The 24456-nt window shown below is 38.3% G+C and overlaps 1 protein-coding gene across 1 annotated transcript in view; it reads right to left on the bottom strand.

The window, feature by feature from the left end:
• Positions 1-10917: 10917 nt before the first annotated feature.
• The window catches only part of LOC126108511 (coiled-coil domain-containing protein AGAP005037), a 249741-nt gene continuing 236202 nt past the window's right edge, over positions 10918-24456 (bottom strand). The window contains exon 16 of the mRNA XM_049913778.1: positions 10918-17786. Coding sequence (XP_049769735.1) covers positions 16521-17786 — 1266 coding nt within the window. The 3' untranslated portion in view covers positions 10918-16520. The remainder of the gene's footprint in view (positions 17787-24456) is intronic.

Here is a 24456-nt window from a genome sequence, read left to right as displayed (position 1 = left end):
CCATCGTTTGGTAGAGAACTTTTAGCTATTTATGAGTGTGTGAAGCAATTCCTCACACTAGTAGAAGCCAGACCACTAAGAGTCTATACTGATCAAAGACCTATTGTCTCTGCATTTCGGAATGTGAGTTACATGTGTTCCACACATTAGTGTAGGAACAATGAAGATTAGATTAGATTAGATTAGTTTTTCGTTCCATAGATCCGTGCCGAGGAGATCCTCGTGGATGTGGAATACATAATTTTTTTATTTTTTATTTTTTTAAAGCTGAAATAACAATACTAATAGTATGAATATATACATCATTTGTTTCGATTAAAAAATTCGTCAATGGAGTAGAAGGAGTTGGCCACTAGTAAGTCTTTCAGGCTCCTTTTAAACTGATCTTTATTTGTAACTAAATTTTTTATGTTTGCTGGCAAATTATTGAAGATGAGTGTTCCTGAGTAGTGGACCCCTTTTTGAACTAAAGTAAGTGCTTTTAAGTCCTTGTGCAGATCATTTTTGTTCCTGGTATTGTATGTATGAACTGAGCTGTTTGTTGGAAAAAGAGCTATATTATTTAGGACAAATTTCATTAAGGAGTAAATATACTGAGAGGCAGTAGTTAGTATACCCAGTTCTTTGAAGAGGTTTCTACAGGACATCAGGCAATTCACCACAGACAATCATGATTTTAAAGGTGCAGGTAATGTGGTCTCCAATCAGCAGCTTGGTGAATGTTTAGATCTGTACTGACTTCACGAAAGCTCAAGTGGCAGCTCATTAACTACAGCTAATACTGAATGATACTTCCTCAGGATTAATCCACAGCAGGTTGGGACACCAGGTGGCTACAAAAAATGTGGTGCTACATCTCACAACACGGGCCGAGACCCTACGTCTCGTCACCATTTCGAAAGACGGCTCTCGACTGCCTACATAACCTGGTACACCCAGGGGCCAACGGCATTTTAAAATTACTTACCAACCAATTCATTTAGCCGTAGCCTCTGGTTCCCACATTGCAAATTGGGATGCCACGTACCTGCCTTAGTTGGTCAGCTTCCTGAATTGCTGGCGAGCTTCAGCCACATTCACATTGACCACGAGTTACCGTCTGGTCAGCAATAGCACGGTCGAGATGTGACATGTTGAAGGCTGCTTGGATACAAGCACTCTCTCTGGTCAGTGAACAGCATATAAAACGGACCTCGGGAAATCAGCCGTGGAGACAGTCGATGGTGAGCTTTTAAGAATTCCAGCAGGTTTCCCCATTCTGGAACCACTACCAAATGATTTGCAGCTATCTCAGTTGCTGCAACAACTTAGGAAACATATCTGCAACATCCAGTGGCCCCCAGCTTCATGCCATGGCCCTCTTGCAACTTCCACAGACTAGCCCTTCTCCGGGTTTGTGTTATAGGGATCACAGTGGTGAGTACTATAGAACAGTAAATGCAACAGTGTGTCCATAGAGGCTTAAGCCTTCATGGGTTGTGCAGGCACCTTATGAGGACAGCAGACCTAAAAGTACATCCACTGATGTGCAGTGCATTACCACACCCATTTGCTCTGTCGACACACGGATCCTACTCACCGATCATACCCACATCACCTACTGGACACCCTTCATGGCCAGCCATCCAGATGAGAAGCAGCTGTGTAGTGAAGTTCAAATACCCCTTCATCCCCAGTGCTCTGCAGTTAAGGAGGGTGGGGGGATGGGGGGCTCTGTGGCAGTAAGACAATTAATTAATTGAGTATCATTAATGAAATATCTTTTTTTCTGATCTTGTTTCGTTTTTGGAATATTCGCCTTGTACATTTTGTCTGTGATAAGTAAAAGTGGTTTCAGTGCGTCTGAAATTAGTGTCTTTGTATGTAGGTTATAGTTTCCCTGCAGATGTAACCCAAGTACATACATTTTACTTTTTTTTTTCTTTTCTGCTGTCTGTTCCACACATAATACATATAACATGCATTTATGAAATATCCAAATTACTACCCCAGTCTTATTTGTTATCAGGCTGGAACATAGCTAAGTGAAATTCCTGCACTTACTGTAATGCCTTTCCTAGTACAAATACTATTTTTTTTTAATGTAAAACATTCTCAGTTTTCTTGTCATGTCAATTTGGGATAAAATGCTTTTAAGATGATATTCTCGAAACTATTGTCAGTATCATTGTCCATTACCAAGATCCAGAGGCTTGAAGTTACCAAACTTATACAGAAAACAGCAAAAAGCACTATGGGCCGAATTACCTTAATTACTAACCATAGCAAATAGCTCAAATTTGAACTGCACGTTCTTTCGAATTCATCTAGAAACACCTATTTCCTGTTTTCGAAAATCTGTATCCATTATCAAGATACACCTGAAAAACCATAATTTTTTTGTGCCAAAAGTATCATTGTGAGGCTGACCATTTCTATACTGTCTGTTCATGATGAATCATCAAAATTTGTATTGTACATTCTTAAGATGATCATCTTAAACAACACTGAAACCTTTTTTGATATCATCAGCTATTACCAAGATCCTGAGGTTCCAATTTACCATAGTTATGCATGTAAAATCTGCATGTTATACCCAATCTGAGTAGTTTTAAGACATAGGGAACACATTGCAATGGTTATAGGGTTATCGCATGGATTCTGGGGTCACTGAACTACATTTTCAGTCAGCATTTTTACACTACTAAAACCTGATGATGTAGTGTCTGTGTAATGAACACTTCAAGCCTATACAAATATGCCCCAAGTGGTACTGCAGTGACAAAAAGTGGGCTGAAAAGGGTCTTACCACATCTTAAAAGAACTTAAAATGACTGCAAAAAATTATTTAAGACTGCAAAACCTTATGTTACGCACACTTATATGATGTTTATATGTGTCAAAGTATATAAATGAAGTGTCAAAAATTTACTGACCTATAGAATTTGTATATAAGCAGCACATACTGCTGTAGCAGGGAAAAGGAGACAACCAGCAGAAAAATGCTCCTTTTGAAGCATATAAAAATCGAATGTTTCCTCTTTAAAACAGCCTGACAGAACAGTTAGGAAACACCTGCCTCAATCCACCTTCCTCATTTTTCTTTCTCTCTTACAGAAGAACATACCTGCTTTGTTTGTGCTCCAACAGGAGCACTTTTCTGCTGGTTGCTGATATGCTTAGCCATTCTTACATTACGTTTTCCAAAACTTTTGACAAGAAGTTAATAGTGAAACAAACTGATATTATTGTGTGTCCTAATACCTTTCCGAAGGAAATGTCTACCAATGGTATAATTCAGGATCTCTGGACAGATGCCATGTGAAAGTAATGCATTAAATATATGGATAAGTACAGTAAATATATCAGAAGAACATGATTTTATATGTTGCTTGAATATTATCAACTCCATGAGGTTTTTCACTTTTAAGGGAATTAGAGATTGTTAAAGAGGCTTGCTATATGTTTGGTGTAATAGAACATTTGGTCGTTATCTTCAATAGCTAGTTCTCTGATATACTTTCCTATTATACCTTCCGTGGCCCATATTGTTATGATTTTATTTTCGGAATTATTAATCCTTGGCATGACACGGAGGCACTTCGAATTTTTTATCATTCTACTTAATGAAGAACAATATTTCCTGTAATATGAAAGCAGCTGCTCATCTGTGTTTATCTTGACCATTAGGTATAGTTCTCTCTTTCTGTATCATGATACTTTAATGCAATCTCTCATTCACATTTTTTGATACACCACTAGTGCCAGACTCACATTTTTCATCTGGAAAGTGCTGTTAAGAGCACAAGCAAATTTATTTAGAAATACATTATATTTATAATTTACACCCCCACTGCTTCATATACCTCATCCCAGCTGACGCTTTCAAAGCTGTCTGTCTGAGTTTGTTAACTAGCCTAATGTTGATCATAATTAACATGTGATTTGTAGTTGGCATGACTAATTTATTTCTTTCCCAGAGTCAGAAGCATAGGCCACTAAAAATTTACAATTTTAGATACACAGCCCGAAAAAAATCAACACCGAGGAGGAGCTGGGCGTCATAAACAAAAATTGATTGGTGTGTTGCTACAACTGAAGGATGATGTCCATTGAAATTTTGCAGCAGTTCCGAAATGCTACTATAAGGGTGCCAATCAGGTTTTCTTTAAATACACTCTGTAAAGGTCATGAGTGTTAGTTACCTTTGAGATGGTGTGCTAAGTTGATGTTAGTGAAGAATACCTTTAAAATGATAGATACCATTATCAGCACCTTGCTGAGTTTGAACAAAGTTGTGCAACAGGGCTACGAGAAGCTGGCTGTTCCTTCTGCAATACTGCAGAAAGACTTGGCCGGAATGTACAGGATTGCTGGCAGTGATGGTCACGGGCCCGTACAGTCGCAAGAGGACCATGCTGCAAATAGCTGTGTGTCACACTGAACCTATATTGGAGTTACAGCCTGGGGTGCAATTTCGAATGACAGCAGGAACACTTTAATGGTTATCCCATGCATTCTGAATGCAAATTTGTATATCACTCTGGTGTTTCACCTGTTGTACTGCCATTCATGAACAGCACTCCAGGGGGAGCTTTCCAAAAGGATAACTCTCACCCACATATCACTGTTGTAACTCAACATTCTCTACAGAATCAGCAAGTTACCTCGGCCTGTTCGATAACCAGATGTGTATCCACTCAATTGACGATGACTCCAGTATCAAGTACAAACAGCGTTAACTGTCTCTGTATTGACCGGCCAAGTGCAGCAGGCATAGAGCTCCAACACATAAAGTGACTTCTGGCATCAGTACAGCACAATTCGTGCACATTTGCATGCTTGCATTCAACAGTCTGGTGGTTACACTGGTTATTAATGTACCAGAATTTCACATTTGTAATGGCTTACCTCACACTTAGATCAACCTGTGATCTTGCAATATTAATCACTTAAATATATTACCTATTACTGTAATTTTATTAGTCTAAATTAATTATTTTTTGGTGTTGCAATTTTTTTTTCCATCAATGTAGAGTGAATTTACACATACACAAGATTGGGGCAATATTAAACAGAGGTTAAATGTTTTGGTGTCTGTACTCCTCCATGTTCACAGTTTTGATCCTTGTAAGTATCCTAATTTTATTAGATTGTTCTTAGAGTTGCCAATGCCCATTTGTAACCTGATCAGTGATCACCATGTGGTCTTGTGTGTGTTGTGTCCAGCTGGTGAGCATTCTACTGGCTTTGCCCCTTATGTACTTATCTCTGATGCCCACAATTGTTTACTGACTTCCTCGGGCGATGTATTTAGTGCAAATGCTGACTGTGAAAAGCTCATCCTAGGTCATGGTGGAGTATGTCCTTGTAGTTGGTGTAATCAATTTTCTTCCTTTTGGCATTTGCAGCTACTTTCCAGCATATGTCAGGAGGAGCAATACCTGCCACACAGCACAATTCATCAACAGGTGGTGGTTTCAGGCATCCAGTAACTACCTTTTCAGTTTCATTAAGGGCTACATCCACTTGAATGGCATATCTGTGAATATAGAAGGAATATCTGGACCCAAAAAGGAATTGCTCCAAAGTCAATGTCAATAATACCAGGAGACTCGTAGGGACACAAATCAAAGATCAAAGGTACAACCCATCAGTCTTGTAATAGACAGAACCCATCAGCAATTTGTATTTGTTAAACATGCCTTATTGATGCTTTCTACAGCATCTACTGAGGAATCTAGTACTGAAATCTTGAATGATGAACTAAATGACTATTATGAAAATTGATGGCTACTCACCATATAGTGGAGAGGTTGAGTCTCAGACAGGCACAAGAAAAAGACTGCTAAACAAATAAGTTTTTGACCCAAAGGTCTTCTTCAGAATTAGACAACACACACACACACACACACACACACACACACACACACACACACACACACACACACATATTCACGTAAACATCAATCATACATATGTGACCACTATTTCTGGCTGCCAAGGCCAGTTACGTTTGCATGAATGTGTCTGTATACTGTCTAATTCAAAACAAGGCCTACTGGCTAAAAGCTTATTTGTTCAGCAGTCTTTTTCTTGTACCTGCCTGAGACTCAAAATTTCCATTATGTGGTAAGTAGCAACCTATTCTTTTCATTAATAGTCATTGTTCCATCTTGGATTTTCCATTGTTTGAACTAAATGACTGTGTAGTCAACTCAATATACAAACCAACTAGTGCACCATTAACTTCAATGAACCAACTAACATGGTCTGATAACCCATTTGTTGGCTACATCCTCATACACAAAAATGTTTGTTATTAAGGTGCTAGTTTCATATGGGAAAGTACACATCTAAAATTACACAGTATGTGTTATTTAAAGTTTCTGTGTCATGCTTTTGTTGAGACATCCTGAAAAAATTAATGCTGAAGTCACCACAAATTATCATTTGTCTTCTCTTGTCAGACAGATGACATAACAGTGTTTCAAATTTTTGTAAGGGCTTCTGAAAATTTCCTACTGATGATCTGTAAATTGTGTTGTTGAGCAGTATGACTTTACATGCATGTACACATTGTTCTGTGTAGAAATACTTGTGCCTGTAGTTCTGAATTTGTGATCTTTCTTACATGACAACTACTCCTGTCTCAATATTGTTTCTGCAAGAGAAAACAGCTAATTTGCAATCTTCACCATTTAAAATTTCTGTTCCTATATTTATATGGTGCTCAGACATGCAAAGTACACGACAATTCAGAAAGAATGCCACAATTTTGAAAATCAAGAAGAACAGGAGATCTACGCTCTTTCTTTCATCTATGGTAGGAAGCTCTCAAGTTTCATTTGGCCGCTAAGAGGACTATTGGCCATGTAACCTTCATCTCTGTTGTTAGTGCAAAGATGGTGACTGCTAAACAAAATGCATTTTGTGTTATTGAGTATGGCAGAAATGAATCGATGACAGTTGTCCAACACACATTTCAACCAAGTATGGGGCTGAACCTCCGGATAGGTGGTGTATCGTATGTTGGTATAGGACAATTCACAAAGAAAGGATGTTTGTGCAAAGGTGAAAGTTCCAGACAGCCACGCACGAGTGAAGAAAATGTTGGCCACATTCAGGAAGAATTTGCTCACAGTCCAGCAAAATTGACTGTCCAAGCTGCCAGACAGCTGCAAATTCCGCAACCAACCATTTGGTGAGTCCTACGGAAAAGGTTAGTAATGAAACCTTATCGTCTACAATTGGTTTGAGCCCTTTCCGAAAGTGATAAGGTGAAAAGAAATGAGTTCTGCAAGTCTGTCCATGAGCAAATGGAAATAGATGACCAGTTCATTTCAAAGCTAGTGTTTGGTCATGAAGCAACGTGTCAAATTTTTGGTCCTTTCCTCTTCAAAGGTGCAATTGAAAAACAACTGGGCAAATCCATTTGGAAATGTTGCAGAATTGGCTGTTCCCTCATATCAAAGAAGAAGCACATAAATACCTATTTCAGGAGGATGGGGTCAACCCCACTGGCATTTATCTGTCCACACCTATTTGAACAAAAGGTACCCACAGCGATGGATTAGTCACCAGGCAGCTCCGTGACAGAGCACTTCATCACTGGCCTTCAAGAAGACCTGACCTCAGCCCCTGTGATTTATTTCTATGTAGTTACGTTAAAGATATAGTGTTTGACCACCTCTACCAGCTAATATTGAGGAACTAAAAGAAGGAATAACTGCAGCTATCCAAACTGTTACGCCGGAGATACTACAGAGAGTGTGGAATGATTTCGAGTATCGGATTGATGTCACTCAAGAATCTGTAGAGTGTCATATTGAACATTTATGAACTTGTTTGTCATATACTCTTCACATTGGTTAATTACCCAAGGTTCCATCATGTTTCTTTGATTAAATACAGTTTTCAAGGTTCTGGTATCCTTTTTGAACCACCCTGTACTTAACCTGAATTTCCTGTTCCTAGTTTGTTTAGGTGAATGATTTGAGTACTAACTTTTGCTTTTAAGTTACTAATACCTTGATAAATTATACTAAATGTACTTCAGATTTCCTCATTCTTGCAGTATTTGGGACTTCAGTTATTCCAATCTTTTTCTGTATTAACCTAAAACAGGTGCCCTTCTCACATAAAAAATTACAGGTGTTTTAACTTTTACTGCAGCTGTTGGCCTACACCTCTCCCATGAGTTACCTAGCAGCAAGACTTTTCTTTTCCCATCTGATTTCACCTACCTGATGCAACAGATCTTTATTATTCAGTCTGACACTGAATGAGCTTCTTTGCCCCTGCCTCTAGTTCTGCCTGAAAGACACAATTTCTAGTCTCCATTTTAGCATTTTTCTGTCTCTATTGCAAATCCTACATGCCCATAGAAGAGCTTTACCGCCAGTCTACTGTATTAACACATATGAAAGCAGAAGTTACAGTTCCCACAGAACACCCACCCTCTCACCAACGTGCAGCTAAATTCGCATTCCTAATTTATGGCAGAACAGTTGTTAAAGTAAACCTAATATTAAGGGGGGTCCAGGGGGGGGAGACCATTGTTTATTGAATTCAGGGATAATTAATTTCTGACAAGGTATCATTAAATGACTTGGGATTTCTTAGCAGTTAGTTTTATTTCAGGTTTACATGTATTCAGAAAAGTTGTTGCACACTTTATACATTTATTAAGAATTTTTACTGTTCCTTGTGCATGTGGAATGTGGAGGGGATGACTACTCATATGCCCCTGCATGAGCATGTTCTCGTCAACTTGCATAAGTTTCAACAGGTGGTGGATCCTATAAATCACACTCTGCTCAAGAAGATTTGGAAAGAGACAGTACAAAAATTTTAGAATGTGGTTTCAGTACTAGTTCTAATGTATGGATCAGAGACTTGGACTCTAAATCACCAGTAAATGGAGGATTGAAGAAGCAGAGATGAGACTCCTAGATTCGCTTGTTACAAAGTTATGTGAGAAAATTAATAATGAGATTAGAATTGAACTGGGTGTCAAAAGCATATGTTACAAAATAAAGAAGTGCAGAAAGAAATGCATGAACACATTCAAAGGATGTCATTGAATGAATACCTAAATTAATATACAACATACACCTAAGGAAAAAGGAATGTTGGGGAAGATCAGTTGTAGTCTCCTTGAAGCTGAATCGCCAGGAATGAATAAACCAAAACTGTATATGACTATAAGCTTTTTAATTTATTTTAGAATGACGACGAGGTTATTAGAGATGGAGCTCAAGCTCGGCCTACATAAGAATGAGAAAGGAAGTGGGCCATCACTCCCAAAGGAACCATCACGGCATTTCCCTGGAGTGATTAAGGGAAATCATGGAAAAGATATCCGGATGGGGATCTGACCTGTCCTCACAAATGTGAATCCAGTATGCTAACCGCAGCACCACCTCACACTGAAAAAATCCTAATAGATTTGTCTTATTTCTTAAGTACCAGTATTGCAGAGCTAGGGTGCACTTGCATAGCAGAATGCTTTTTAAGCTACAATGTACAAGCATTGTGAGTCTTGTTCATGTACTGAAATTTGAATACAGTTGCCAACACTTGATGTGAGAAGTATATGCTTACCGACAATAATTTGTCATGTCTGTCTGTCTGAACACACTAATCTACAAAATAGTAGATGAATTTTCACGGGGTTTTCTCAGGTAGCTTCAGTATAGCTTGAGGAGCTGTATTGCTTTATTTCATCAAAATCTGATAAAAGAAAAAATTGTATTGTGATTTAATGTCTTATCTAAAACTGTCATAACTGCCTGATTCTCTGTTTGAATGTGAAAGTAACTCTGTCTGTTACTTTTTCACAACCAAGACACTGAACTGATTTCAATGAAATTTGGTATGGAGAATACTTGAGACCTGGGAAAGAAAGTGTGTAATACAGCATGCTTATTGATTTTAAGAATTAGGGAAAATATTTACTCTTTGAAAAAGCTAGTTACTCTTTAACTTTTCATCTTTATCAGTTTTGTAAAATGTGCAGATGCAAGTTCCCGCCCGTGCGCCTCTGTACACACTGCCCAGCAGCTATGCTGCACATGCCAATGACCTGTGTGATGGGACAGCTTGGGTGTGCATCATGAACAGTACTTACCTGAACAGGCAGACACGCGAGAGCAACTGATGTTATTGCACGTACAGTAGTTTACTAACTCCCCCTCACTCATCATAACAAAGATACTGATATGCAAATGTAGCTGTGGCTAACAGCAAGTCTAAAATAAAGTTTCAACTCTGATGAGAATTAAAAAAGAAATTATATACAGTTTCCATTCAGATGACTTTTTTTTACTTGGTTAATTACAAACATTTACAATTAACTCTGAACAACAAGTGAAATTTAATTATAAATTAAAAACATTTTTGGGAGGTTGCTTAACTATCCCAGTATATCTTAAGTCATTTGTTAGGATCTCAACAAACCAAGCGCAGGCACGTGACATATTAAATGCAAAACGCTAAAGAAGACTGCAGAAACTGAAGCACATAATAATATTTGTAGAAACCATTCCTGTTACATATTAAATATCAGTGGAAAAAAGTAGAAAGCACAATGGTGACAAACACACTTTCACAAAAAAAGAGAATATCTAAAGGAACCCTCAAGCACTGAAAATATATCTGAGACAATCAGTGATATACTCTCCAATATTTGACAGACAGTTGTAATATACTGACATGAAAACATGAACACAAACACATTGCTTGTTTCATTAAGAAAGAATACAAACAGGGGTGGCTGTTCAGTTATAATATCATCATCCCAAACTTTATTACAATGTTCTTTTTTTTCTTTTTTTTTAGTTTTAGCACTAGGAAAAACCATAACTTCATTTGGCCACTGGGATTCTAACAAGACAAATTTAATACTTAAGAAATTCACTTTTATTGCAGGAACTCTTGTGTTTCTTTTTTTTTTTTTAGTAAATACACTTATACATTTCTTTTCTGAGTATACATGGTGTTAGGGGGCTACAACATCACTGAAACCAATATTTTAAGTGTACAATTAAAATTTTTGTATAGAAGTTGCATTATGCTTCAGGATTTAACTTTTGCTTTTATTATCACCTGATACATGGAAGCATTTTCTTTTCCCGAGGGAAACTGCGAACTACTAGTTTTAATGTTGTTCACTGCAGGTACCTAATACCCTTTATGGTCTGAATAAAGCGCATTTGTTAGTCAGTATATCCTACTCCAAAAATAAGGCAACAAAAATATTCACAGGAAAGTTCCTCTTCTGCTTGGTCAGCAGGAGGAATTAATTTGTTTCACAATTTTATTCATCAGCTCAAGCAAGTTGCAACTTTCATTTTCACTGTAAGAAGTACCTGCACTGAAATGGTTTACTTTATACTCAATGTAAAGAAATCACTGCAGTCTACCGATCAAAGATAGGTCCAACGCAATTCCAAATTAAGTACATTGTGATAATAGTGACAAACTAGTCTGAACAAAATACTAAATGTTGATTAACTATACCCACATAGAGCATTCAATTTAGAATAGAAACATGATTAAAAATAAGACAAAAAATTTTCTGTGTTACAAAATAAATAAATAAAAGCTGCTCATGTATAACAAAAAAGGTGAGACCAGAAAATTATTTGGGACATCCTTTCATTTGTGATCACATGCACATGGAATAAAAATTAGTACATTTCTGCAATGGCAAGAAACATGTATGTTCTGAAATAGTTGTGAATTTCTGCTGGAGTAAAATAGGGTCACACTTTCATGTATAGAGCAGTTTATGGTTATTGAGCAAATGTTCTCATAGTATCCATGATCCTCACAATCAAATTCCATAAAGTAAGATCAGTGTGGAGTAACTGCAGATCCCTTTACCATAAGTTCTATGTTCACTATTTTTAATCAAATGCTTCACATAAGATACAAAGTATACCTCCGAAATTGATATTAAAACACGATTACACACAGTTTATGCTCTCTCAGAGGTGAAACCTACAGAAATAGTTTCTTTTTCAAATCCTTTCAAACAAAATACGAAAGGTCACTGAAATAATTACATAAAAAGAGCGGTCAGATCTAATTTGGTGTATTAGGTGTTGTGTTTATTTAATTCAAAACACATTTTAATAAATGGCAGTTTATGTAACTCTCTTCCTTTACTTTTAAATATTTAAACTAGATGAGAACTTACGTTCTTATGTCACTGACACACTTGTGGAATGCCACAACTTTTCAGTTTCTGAGAAATCCTGACAAAGGACACACCCATGCGACACATTTGCTCACAAATGATGTGGTAAGGCAAGTTCCTCAATTACATTTTCAATAACTGATGGCAGCTGTCATCAGTTCAGTTTCATACTAGTCTTTTTTCAGAATATAAGCTCACTGAGCCTTCCCATATTTTTATGTCCACTTGAGCAACATGAAAAAGATGTGTACTTTTATAGCCGGTTACAAGAGAAACGAACAAAACTTTATGACAGATGGAATACACTTATGAGACCTCAGATTACAACAATACAAAAATTAAGCATTTTTAAACTTATTTGTGTCTATGGCTTTGTCCTGCAGCCCTGATAATATATACATAATGACTAAATGTATTTCCAACCATAACCTACAAGACATTGTTATAAGTTTAAGGATAATAATTGATTTATTTCATAACATCCTATGGCCATGGGCATCCTACTTTCAACACAATCACCTTAGCCTGGACAGCAAATTTAAAAGCAATTTACTTCCAGCATCCCACCAGAATCTGCATGAAATCACTTAAGTACAATTCATATCATATTCTTCTGCCAAAGCAAAATCACTTCATACAATTTCTTTCAGTAATAACACTTATTTTTTTCCTCATCTTTGGTTATAATTTAATCACACAATATTTACAATGGAAAGAAGTAGGGAGCGGAATGGGATGGGGAGTGTGAAGTCAACAATTCATTTGTTGTCCCAGTTTCCTGACTGCCAGTTTTTACCATAATCCCCTGCAATTATTTTGTGGATTGTAGCAACTATAACACCCTGAACATAGTTAAATAGTTGCCTTACATATCACTTGACTGAAGGACTACCAATAGTAAATATTACATCATCTTACACAGAAAGAAATATGAGATAGTTGGCACAGTTCTATTTTACAGCCCTCCACCCATAATCAGGCATAACAGTTTCTTATATGGTACAGAGGTTCTAACATTTTTTGGTATTAAATCTTAATGTAAAACAAAGCAGATATTTTCCTGTCTTTCCAGGTGATATATTTCTTACAAACTGCAAGCTAAACATGATGATAAATATACAGATAAAACTTCAGAGAGAATGTCAGGAAAAGAGCGATAGAAAGTGAGAGATGCCTATAATTATTATATTCATTAATTTAATATAGAGATGTACAAACATCTGAAATTTATGAGTTTCATTAAGGTGAGGCCTCCATTCACAAAATGACTCTTAATTAACAGTTGATAGTACCACAGATACTGAACTACAGAAATGGTGTTCACAAATTTACGTATTTACATCTTTGCAAAAAAGTGAAATGCCAATCCAGAGATTCTTCATGTACTGTAACAATTACTCACTGATACATTACAAGCACAGAAATTATCAACTAATAACAGTCTCATGATTTACAATTCTATCTGGGGTCACTATGCTCATTTCTGCCACATGCTTCTTAATACATTGATATGAAAAAACCTTCTATAGATACTGGTATTTAGTACTGCAATGGTGGCTTACATTTGGAAGAAGAATGATGCATACAACAGTGGTGAGAGAATGTGAATTTGGTCTGCACAAAGCTTTATTAAGGTGATAGGCTGGTCTGCAACATTTTATTGGCCACAATCAAATCATAATATGACACAGTCAGTAGTAGTCAGTAGCGACTTCTGGACAGACACATATATTTGCATGTTTCAGAAGCTCACTTGATGATATTCTTCACACCAAGGGTTGTAATGTGCCACTGAAATGAGGTAAAGTGAATGCATGAAGGCAATTTCAAATAATGCATGAAGGTTACTACTTCTCACTGTTGTAACAGTGGAGGGGAAACAAGAAAATGAAACCAGTCGCAGGTTCACAGCACTCACCTGTTAACAGCTAATACGTAACACACAGATGATTTAGTACTGTAAGAAGATAATTAACAAAAGCACAAAATCAACAAGACAATCACTTTGCCAACAGGATACGAATCTCCAGCCTAAAATATCCTCCGAAATGACCACATAAAAATAGCTGTAGTCCTCACATTTCTTTTACAGATATTTTCTCTTCCTCACAGAATTCAATAGCAAAAACACAACCCACAGTAGTTGTGAACACCCTGAGTAGAAAATACAACAATGAAAACTAAGAAATAGTATACAAGAAACAGTCAGTTTTCCACTATGCTGTAGAATTTCAAAAGCTCAACATCTTACCACTGCAAAGTGCAACACTATAGCTATTCAGCCATCACATACTTGGAATAATCTGTTAATGTAAACAAAGATAGTGTTGTAACCATAATTACGAATTTGCAATGCATATGCTCTTTTTTTTTAAAAAAAATGATAAACATATGAGAGAAAGCAGAACCGTGACAGAGATTGTGGGGTAGTACTGAGGGTGGGTAGGAGTGGAGAAAGTAGGATTTTGGAATGTAGTAGATGCCTTAAGAACAAGTATGATGAACCCACCATGTATAATTGACTCAAAGATACTTTAAAAAAGGGTTCTTACAGAAACCTAACAATAAAACAGAGATACAAAACAATTTGTCATTTCTGGGATTGGTCAATCTTCTTGAATTATTCCAAACACATATCATCTTGACTGCCTCTTATTCATTTATAAAGCAGTGCTTGAATACAGATAACATCACTGACCAGTTCTCAGCTTTCCTCTGTTCAAAGGGAATAACTGTAACAAAATCATTATGGCGCAAAATTAACTTTCCCTGAGTCTGTATATGCCAAGTATACAGTCGAGAAAGTGGCTGTCGTCGTAAATAATGAAATGATGATAATAATAAGAGTAAAATTGTATCACTTATAAAGTGAGTGCAACACACTCTTTTCAAAGTGGAAAATGTTAATAGCATCTCCAGGGCTGTTAATACTTGTGTCACCAATATGGTATGCATAACGAGAGAATGTGTTTATGGTTGTTTAACAGTTGGTGCAAGAAAGACAAACTAACTGCTCTACAAGCTTTTTACATTCTGTCACCAGAAATAAAACTAAGCTTCATAGTACTGGTTACTTTTTCATCAGCATTAGTTCAACTGTCCATGATAGCTTTTACACATATGATAGCTTGTCAGGGATGGGATATGTTGGCTTCTTCACATTGTGTGCGATAAACTACATTAAATGAAGTAGCTTTGAATAAGGCAGCACAGGCCAGTCTTAATATAGTAGTAAATTCATAGCCTACAGACTAGAATGTATTTCTCACACTGATGCTCCAAATGTGTGGCTGAGACAATAATAATAATATTTCGTTTTTATGGAGGAAGATTTTCAAATCCTTTGATGATTAAAGTAGGAAGGGCTTATTTCTAGAAAACCTACAGTAATGTATTATGATTTTACAAATGACAAGAGTTCTTCTAACTGGCTCTATGAATTACTTTTTAAAAGGAAATGAATATGTGTATGGGTATTCTGCAAGCTCCTTTAGAAAGTTCTGCTGGAATGCGAATGTGTAATGAGTCCTGATCTGTGACTAGTATAATATGTGCTTGCCAACATACATGGCAGGAAACTTGGAAATCAAGATTATAATTGGTTGGCAATTCAAGTTACAAACTATTAAAAAGGTATAAAAAGGATAGACTATATGGTTCAGGTAATTCACTTATAGAATTCAAGATGGTGGTGATGTTTACTATAATGCACAAAATTAACTGAGACGCAGAGCCACGAATCATGTTACTGACCAGTTAAAAAGACTGGAACAGAAATTTCATCAAAATTAAGAACCAAAGGAAAATTAACTTGGGAACATTTTGAATCTATTTCACTCATTGCGACAGGTGGTCCTTATCAACCTGGGATCTGAGTGGCCTGCACAAGTCCACTGAATGTACTGGAACTGTAAATCCTGAATGTAGCTATTGACCAGCCACACTGCATTTATGTGTGTTAGGGAAAAAGAAATGAACAAGATGAAAATTAGAATAGAAAATATGGAAAAATAGGACTTGATGCAGATTTAAAATGTTACCAGTTGCTCCAAGTAAAGACTTGTTGAAAACAACAATCATATTCATGCTCTAATACATGATTACCTATGGCTGGTGTTTACTCTTTGTTAATGGAGGACTGTTATGTGGCAGTTGATGATTTCACTCCTATTGTTCCCCATGAACAGCAGAGGAGAACAAATATTCAATCAGGCTTCTTAGCAATAGTGCTGCACTTTCTCCATTCTATTACCTACTGTTACACATGCATTTATTTTTCATGGGTGGTAACACTAGAAATCAAGTCAGGAGGCAGCTCCAGACAGTCCCTGAGGGGTCACAGGATGTCTGTCTCGTATATTTTGCCGGTCATCGCAGGAGTCGTTGTCGTGGCTGGGGCAGCTGTTGACGGCACAGTGTCTGACGTGGAAGCTGGGGGTTTCTCCTGCTGCTGCTGCTGCTGCTGCTGTTGTTGTTGGACACTGGTCCTGGGCTGTGGGACTGGTGTGGCAGCAGACGGAGGAGCTGAGGCGAGGTGTGTGAGTGACCCGGACATGGTGGCGAGGCCGGCCCCAAGGCCCATCTTCGCGAGGAGGTTGCTCTCACTGCCTGTCTTCTTCAGGAGGAGGAGGTCAGGTGTAGCACCACCTGCAGGTGGCACGACGGCCAAGGTTGCTGCACCACCCCTCTGCAGCTGCTGCAGGCGGGCGTACTGTTCCTGCAGAGCTCGCTGCTTCCTGAGCAGCTCTTGGTGACGTTGCTCCAACAGTTCCTTCCTCCCTCGTGCTGCTACAGCTGCTGCTGCCACTTGCTGGGCCGTCTGTGGCTGCTGTGGAGTCGACTGCTGGGAGATGAGACCCTCCTGTGAGTTTACCGACTCGCAGCTGGAGCTGTTGCTGGCAGGATCGAAGCGCTGCCGACCCTCGGTGGATGACGAGAGGTCCATTCCGGAATCTGGTGCCAGGGAGAGGGCAGTGCCACTCCCACCTCGTGCCGGTTCCCTGAGGCTGCCCCGCCCGGGCGCACCCCTCCTCAGCGTACCTGCCGACCCCGCACTGCCGTGCTGGGCCCTCGGCGGCAGCGAGGGGCTGGTGGGCGATGCCAGAGGTGACCGTGACGATGTTCGTGGAGGAGGAGGGGGCGGAACTCGCCTGCCAGCGAGCTGCGAGAGCAGCTCCGCATTGCGTTCAGGGACGGGTGGCTTTGGAGAGACAGGAGGTGGGCGCTGTTGCTGCTGTGACGAATCTGTAAGCATGCCTCCCGTGCCCCCGGCAGATACCTGGAGCCGTGAGACGAGGCCAGACTGGCCGCTTCCATCACCTGCACTGTCGGAGCTGCTCGGATAGGAGTGTAGTCGGCGGAGCCCTACACCGCCCGGTGTGGACGTCAGGGAAGTGCTGGAATCGACACTACCCTTGCGTCCCGTCTCGCCGAGGCTCGAGGAGCCCACTCCTGTAGGAGGGGGCGGGCGAGCAAATGTCTGCAGTTCGTCTAGCAGAGCGTCGAGTGCGTTCTCCGGACGGGCGCGAGAGGCGTCGTCCCCGATGGTACGTCCGCCGCCGACGGTGGCCGCCATGACACCGCGCGCTGGAACGGTGCAGGCCTGCTCGTGTCGAGGGAGGAGGAGTGTGAGCAGGAGGTGGCAGTTTGTGTCATCATGGAGAATGATGCGATGGGCAGGAATAAAGGAGATTTTGTGAAATTGTCAAATTCAAAAGTTTGTCGGAGAAGGATTTACAGTAAATTGTAAGGGATAGGATGGGCAAAGAAGAATAGAAATAATATCAGGTTTGATTCAAGAGTGATGCAACAAATAAAAAATAGTGATTCAGTTCAGAAATAGTAAGTGGACAAAAGTTGAGAAGTTCATATTTGCAGTTTGACACAGATGATGTGAAATAGTGTGAATTGAGCATGCAGAAATAAAATAAAAAAGTGACAACACTTATAGAAGAGTTATGTATTGTGAACAAAATATTTGGCAATAAAAGGTTCATATTATATCAAAGAATCAGAAGATTGCAGGACGGATGAAGCAGACCGTGACAAAATGTGGCCACATAAAGGCGTGCGCAACGAAATTGTGATAATTTCAGCAAATGACCCCATCAATTCCATTGAGCAATTGCCATCAAAGGCCAGATGAGGTTACATGTTAGTTTGTATACATATATATTTATATATTATTCAGGCCAGTATAGAGAAATGGACAGAAATTTCATTTGCATAAAGTTTTAACAGTTATAAAAATTTAAAGATTGCCATTATACGAGTATATAAAGACAATTGACATTAATTCCAGCACCCGAAATTGAGCAATCAGATGCACCATTTTTGGTAAACCAGGCATCAATTGGTTTCACATAATAAGAAATTAAGAAATGGACATCCATCGTGCAACAGATAGGGCCCAAATCAATTCCCAATTGAGCAACCACATGTAATGATAATGTAATTGAAACAGTTCCACAAAATCAGTTTCATGAAGAAAGAGATCAAACACGATGCAAAATTGTACAGCAGAAATGAAGTTGTAAAAGATGAAGTCATATTTTAACGATATTAATTTTTCCACATTTAATTAAAATTTGTGCATAAAGTAATAGAAATTTGCAACACATTTTTTCAATAGGGAGTTAGGTAGCGAATTTCATGAAAAAATGTGATTCACGACATAAAGTGATATGAGAATATCAGAGTCGAGTTAAATTTTGAGACAAAAGGGTGATAGATGATTGTCAGTATAAATAGTGAGGCAATATTCATAGTAATATATTCATATGTATATATAGGGATAAAAATTTTCATTTGCCAAAATGTGCAATAAATTACAAGTCATTGACATAAATTATAGTGAGAAAGAGGGATTTGAATCAATAGTGACGGTAATGAATAACTCAAAGTTTGAAGGGTGCACCAAAACGAGCAGTCAATTTTGGAGGTGTGAAAAGGTGTCAATAAAGACCAGATTGTGGAACAGAACAGATTAGAAGGGGAATTGAAAAAAATTGGGATGAATTAAAGTTACACCACAGTCCACCGTATAGACAATTATTGGTAGCGGTGATGGTGATGGCACCAACATTCGTCAGCAGACGAATCATCATTGCCATCATCACAGAAATCGGCATCACCATCAAAATGACGGTGGTTCCCATCGACGTAAGGTGTCGACGGGACAGACCGTCGTCAGAGAGGCGGGGGGGTCGGTGACAGTGGGGTGGCCCACCCATCACGGTAGCGGTCGAGGGTGAGTCGCACGTGGTGGTCACAGCATTCAGCACAGTGGGGAGTCGCATCACCCGGCCACCAGTAGTGGCAGTCGGCGGATGGAGGGGGGTACACAGGGCCAGAAGGACCAGGGGGCCACGGCCCGCACGCCCAACCACACCGCCCGCAGGGAGAGTGCAGTGATGGGTGTGGCACAAGAGTGAAAGGTGCGTGGGAAGACAGATTTCCCAGTGCAGTGACAAGGGCGGATCGATAAACATGGATGTCGATGCCATTTGGCGACAGAGAGTCCAGTGATTTAGTGTGGCAGATAAAGTTAGCAGACACATAAAGAAGTTGTGGAAGGAAAAAAAGAAAAAGAATGTCCAAATCAAAATTAATGTTCAAATGAAGTTTTCAATAACAAACAAAGACGACAGAGGTAATGAAGTAAGTTTAATACAGAGTTTAGAAGAAGGTTCCAGAATAAGAAAAGCATTTCACACAGTAACACGGAAATATTTATTGGTATCATGAGTATTTGCAGTGGAGACAGGAAATGGAAGGAAAGTGAGAAAAAGAAGAGAGAAAAAGAAAATTATAAGATTAGCTGTGTAGGGGAAGTGTAAATTCATTTTTTTTCTCTAAAAAGAAATGTACTTTTCCAAACTGATGCCTCACAACATATGCTATCCATTGTGATACACACAAAAATTATTCAATTCAAAATTACTACTGACTATTAATCAATTTGCATTTTTTTCAGAAGTAAGACATTTCTATTTCCCTAAAACAAAACTGTGCAGAAGAATTTCCAATACCTTAGGCGGTTTTTTAATAAAGTGGTAATTTTTCTGCCAATAAAAATGCCACACCTATACAAATATAGCCAATTTTGTATGAAAAGAGAGAAAAAAGCAAAATGAAATTTTCAGTAATACCAAGCACTAAGTATCAGAGAAATTATGAGTGCAATGGCTAGAAAAACATTACAGTCAAGTTCATGCCATAATGTAAAATATGTATATGTAATATCTATCATGCCCGCGTGTATAGAAAAAATGGTGTATTCAGTGGGTTCTCATCCATTTTCTGTCCCAATATGTTTACACTTTAGCAACTTGAATTTGCCATTTTTGTGATTTTTAGATGGACTGTTACTGTCGCTGACATGGATTCCTACCTCTAGGAGTCAATGAGAAGCGGTAAGCATCAGCTGAATCTCAATAATGGGCAGTATGATTGATCAATTAACATCTTACTGGGAAAAACTGTTGAAGAACAATCTGGTTCTGGAGCATTGCAGCTGCATGCATTAATGTGTACCATGAACTATCTCCTGGAATATGACAACTCCGTATTTCATGTTGAAAATACATCAGTAGCTCTTCCATCTATCATTTCAGGTGACAACTAATGAATTTCTTTGATGGTTTGCTTGTTCAATCATGTCACCACCTACCATTCTTGTAGAAGAACCAGTGTCTCCCCAACTCTCATGCGTTGACAAAAATAATTGAGTGATTTATTGTTCTGTTTACAGACATTGCATTCTCCTTTCACAAGTAAGTATTATTACAAATTTTACATTTTACTGCTCATTACTGGGGTTCACACATAACTTTAATCACTTGGACATACTGTGTAACATTAAAGTTGTTGATCTGGCATTATATGTTTATCTTCCGATGGCCTTTTTTCTCTTACTCTTTTCTTTCTGGTGTCCATTTATCTCCTCATTCTAAATTCTTATACGCACTTTGCTTCTTCTTGTTCTTTCTGATCTTGCTGATAAGGGAAGAAGGAACCTGCTGCTATCACATTTGGTGACAAACTATGGGCACCTTTATGCACCACAGCACCTTATGCATCTCTCCCTTCCTCCTCCTCCCAGCAAGAGGAATTACACAGCGTTCTGCCTGTAAACGTATTTACCTTACTTTGTATTTTATTTCTAGCTGTGTAGTTTGCAGAAGAGTTTAAATCTGTGAGTTTTCTCATTGCCATGAGGAGAAAAAAGTTTCAACGTCTTGTGAAATGTGGCCCACTTTTTCTGACACTGCAGCATGAAAAGCTGAATTTATTTTATATGTTATTCAGAAAGAAAGATCATACTACAAAATTTTATTTTGTGCAAACTAGAGCATTAAATACAAAATACCAACATCACTACCCAGAGAAAGGTTAAAAGCTTTTAATCTTCTGCCTATATGATCTATGCTCATTTCAAGGTAAGAGGGCATTACAGAAATGATGATTTATTGTGTCAAAAGTTTGAAACTGTGAGTAAACAGTTAACGCACAATGTCTTTCCTAGCTCCAAGTTCGCAGCTACCTTGTATAACAACTTTCTGATTACTCTGAAAATTTGTTGAAAATTGTAGTGCATGCAAACCAAAAAAGTATAAGTTGTGCATCTAGATTGATTTTATCCTCTAAATGGACACTTGTATTGTTGGGCTCAAATTGGAAGTTGCTTGTTTGATTTCCTATGGTGAAAAAATTTGTATCACCATAATTTGGATGGAAAGGTGTTGGTGTAACACTTATGATCACCAGACTTTTTGCCTGTATCCTAAGTTAACTTCCAAACTTGTTCACAGTGTCCTATGGAGTGAGGGGAATGTGAGATTGTTGGTGGAGATCTGTCAATGGAATGGGAATGTTAAGCTCAGTGGCCTTCCTTGGTGCTTTTCAAGCAGGGTAGGCCTCTCCCTCCTTCCACGACCACCACCACCATCAACATCATCATCATAAACATCAACAAACATCAAACTAAATGCATTCATTATATTGTAAGGGACTGTAACCTCAGTATTTTTTTATTATTTATTCTGTATTTGGTTATTATTTTTTAACACGGAGTCTGAATGGTCATCAATGTTAGGCCTGTGATGGGAGATAGAGTAATATAGAATAGTTGAAACAATAAGAGAAGTATATCACTGGCCCCTGAAAACGGGTCACAGAGAAGCAGTGTTCGAGCTGCCCGTTAATGGAAGACAAGAAGTCTTTACAGAGGTTTGAGACCATAATGCACTTGTTTGTCTAGATCGCACTCTATTACTTCTGTTTCAGCAGACTGCCATCATCAGATCAAAACAAAATCATGACACTGTATTATATTGAATAGTGTATAATTGTACTGAGTACGACTGATGTACTATTTGGTGTAATATGATGTACAGATTCTTTAAGTTCTGATCTGACAATGGCAGCCTGCTGTTTGAAGAAACGAAGGTGTGATAAAAATGGAAAATTCTTGTAGAAGTGCCTGTGTTCATAATACTGCATTTTGAACCTCGGTGCTGTGCAGTCACTGAAAGGCTCGTATGCCTATCTTACCTATCTTACACTTTGAAATGCAATGCTGTGAATTCATGGAAAACAGTTGTGCTTGTAAGTCTGTCTGATGAAAGGATTAATATTTGAACATGTAATAATGGCTATAGCACAGGAGATCAACTGTCAAATTATAAAACAAAACTGCACATCTGAGTAGAGACAGATAAGCAAGAATACCAGTGTGGGAGTTTTAGTAGGACATCATTGCGCACACGCCATGGGATTTTTATTGTGAATCTGTGTTGAGCACTGGATGACAGACAAATTAATAAAATAATGTTGACAAGCCTAGGTGTTAATGTTCCAGTACTAGAAACTTCACTATCCCAGCCATTACTCATTTTTCAATGAGTACCCTGATGTTATGGAAGAACCCTTGATTCGATGTGGAGGAGGAGGAGGAGGAGGAGGAGGAACATATTGGTGTGTCGCCAATACATGTGAGGTATGTCACAGTCTTCTAATCTTCCATAGATTAAAAATCTACAACACAAAAAATTTGTTCCTTTCAAGAGTCTTACATAAAAATTTGTACCTCATAGTTGTTCCATAACAAAAAAATCACATGTTAAGGTGTCCTCAAAGTTTGAAACATACTTTGATGTGGTTCTTATGCTGGAGTCTGAGTGATCTGACCTTCCTGTTTAATCTTCCTCAACAAATCCCTCTCTAATTACCAATGAACAAACTATTAGTTCTGAAAGCTAGGATAGGGTACATATTTTTGTGTTTCCTATTGGCAGTACTGACACATTTCTCCCAAAGGTAAGTAATGGTCAGTACTTCTGCCTGATAATTTAATATATTAATCGATTAAGCTGTTGAGCATATACAAGCAGCCTAGCTCATATGTGGTAAAATATAAATGACCATTTTGATATTTGCTACGTCACACAAAATTATCATCTTTAATGCACAAAATTTACAACTGCTCAGCTTCCAGCATTATTTCTATCTTTTGTCATTACTGAGAAATAACATTTGAAAGTCTAGTCTTTCTTTTTGAATATCCCTCTGTTTCTATGCTGGTTTCAACTAGTTACTTCCTGTATGTTACCTTAGTTATCCAGCAGATACTAGAAATATAAGGAAGTGAAGGGCATTTTTGAAACCTGTATGATAAGTATAGAATGCATAATATTTCATTTATCTCATAAAAACTGTACTCATCATATACATAAATGCAAAATAGTGGGAAGCTGCACAAGAACTCCCATTTTTAGACGAATTTACCACTGGTATATTAAAACAATTACCTCAGATGTCTTGTGAAGATGCGAGGGCTGCCAGTTATTTAGTTCTTGCTGCCCGAGGTAAATGCCTGCTCACCTTTGATGCCTACACCAAGAAAACAGCTGTTGAAAAGATAGTTCAGATGTCTGTATTGTGCATGTTCATGTTTGACCTCCCTTTAATTTGGTGCAGCAAGCTGTTCACTGCAAGCCTGTAGCTTATAATTCTCATATTGTAATAACCTGGGGTCCACAGTGTATATTGCGGTGAATACCAACCAGAATCTACATTCTACATTTACGTATACATGGTGCAAGCCATTGTAGAGTGTGTAGTGGAAATTACTTTGTGCCAATATTAGCCACTTTCTGCACTAATCAATTTGTATATTTGTGACAAAAATGCCTCCTTTCTTCTGAAGATGCCGGCTATCCTTTCCTGAGCTGCTCTGTTACAATTATGTTTGGGCTGTAGTAATCTGAATA

This window comes from Schistocerca cancellata, chromosome 11 (genome assembly GCF_023864275.1).
Source record: "Schistocerca cancellata isolate TAMUIC-IGC-003103 chromosome 11, iqSchCanc2.1, whole genome shotgun sequence".
In the NCBI taxonomy this organism is placed as follows: Eukaryota; Metazoa; Arthropoda; class Insecta; order Orthoptera; family Acrididae; genus Schistocerca; species Schistocerca cancellata.
This window is presented reverse-complemented; position numbering and strand designations above follow the sequence as displayed.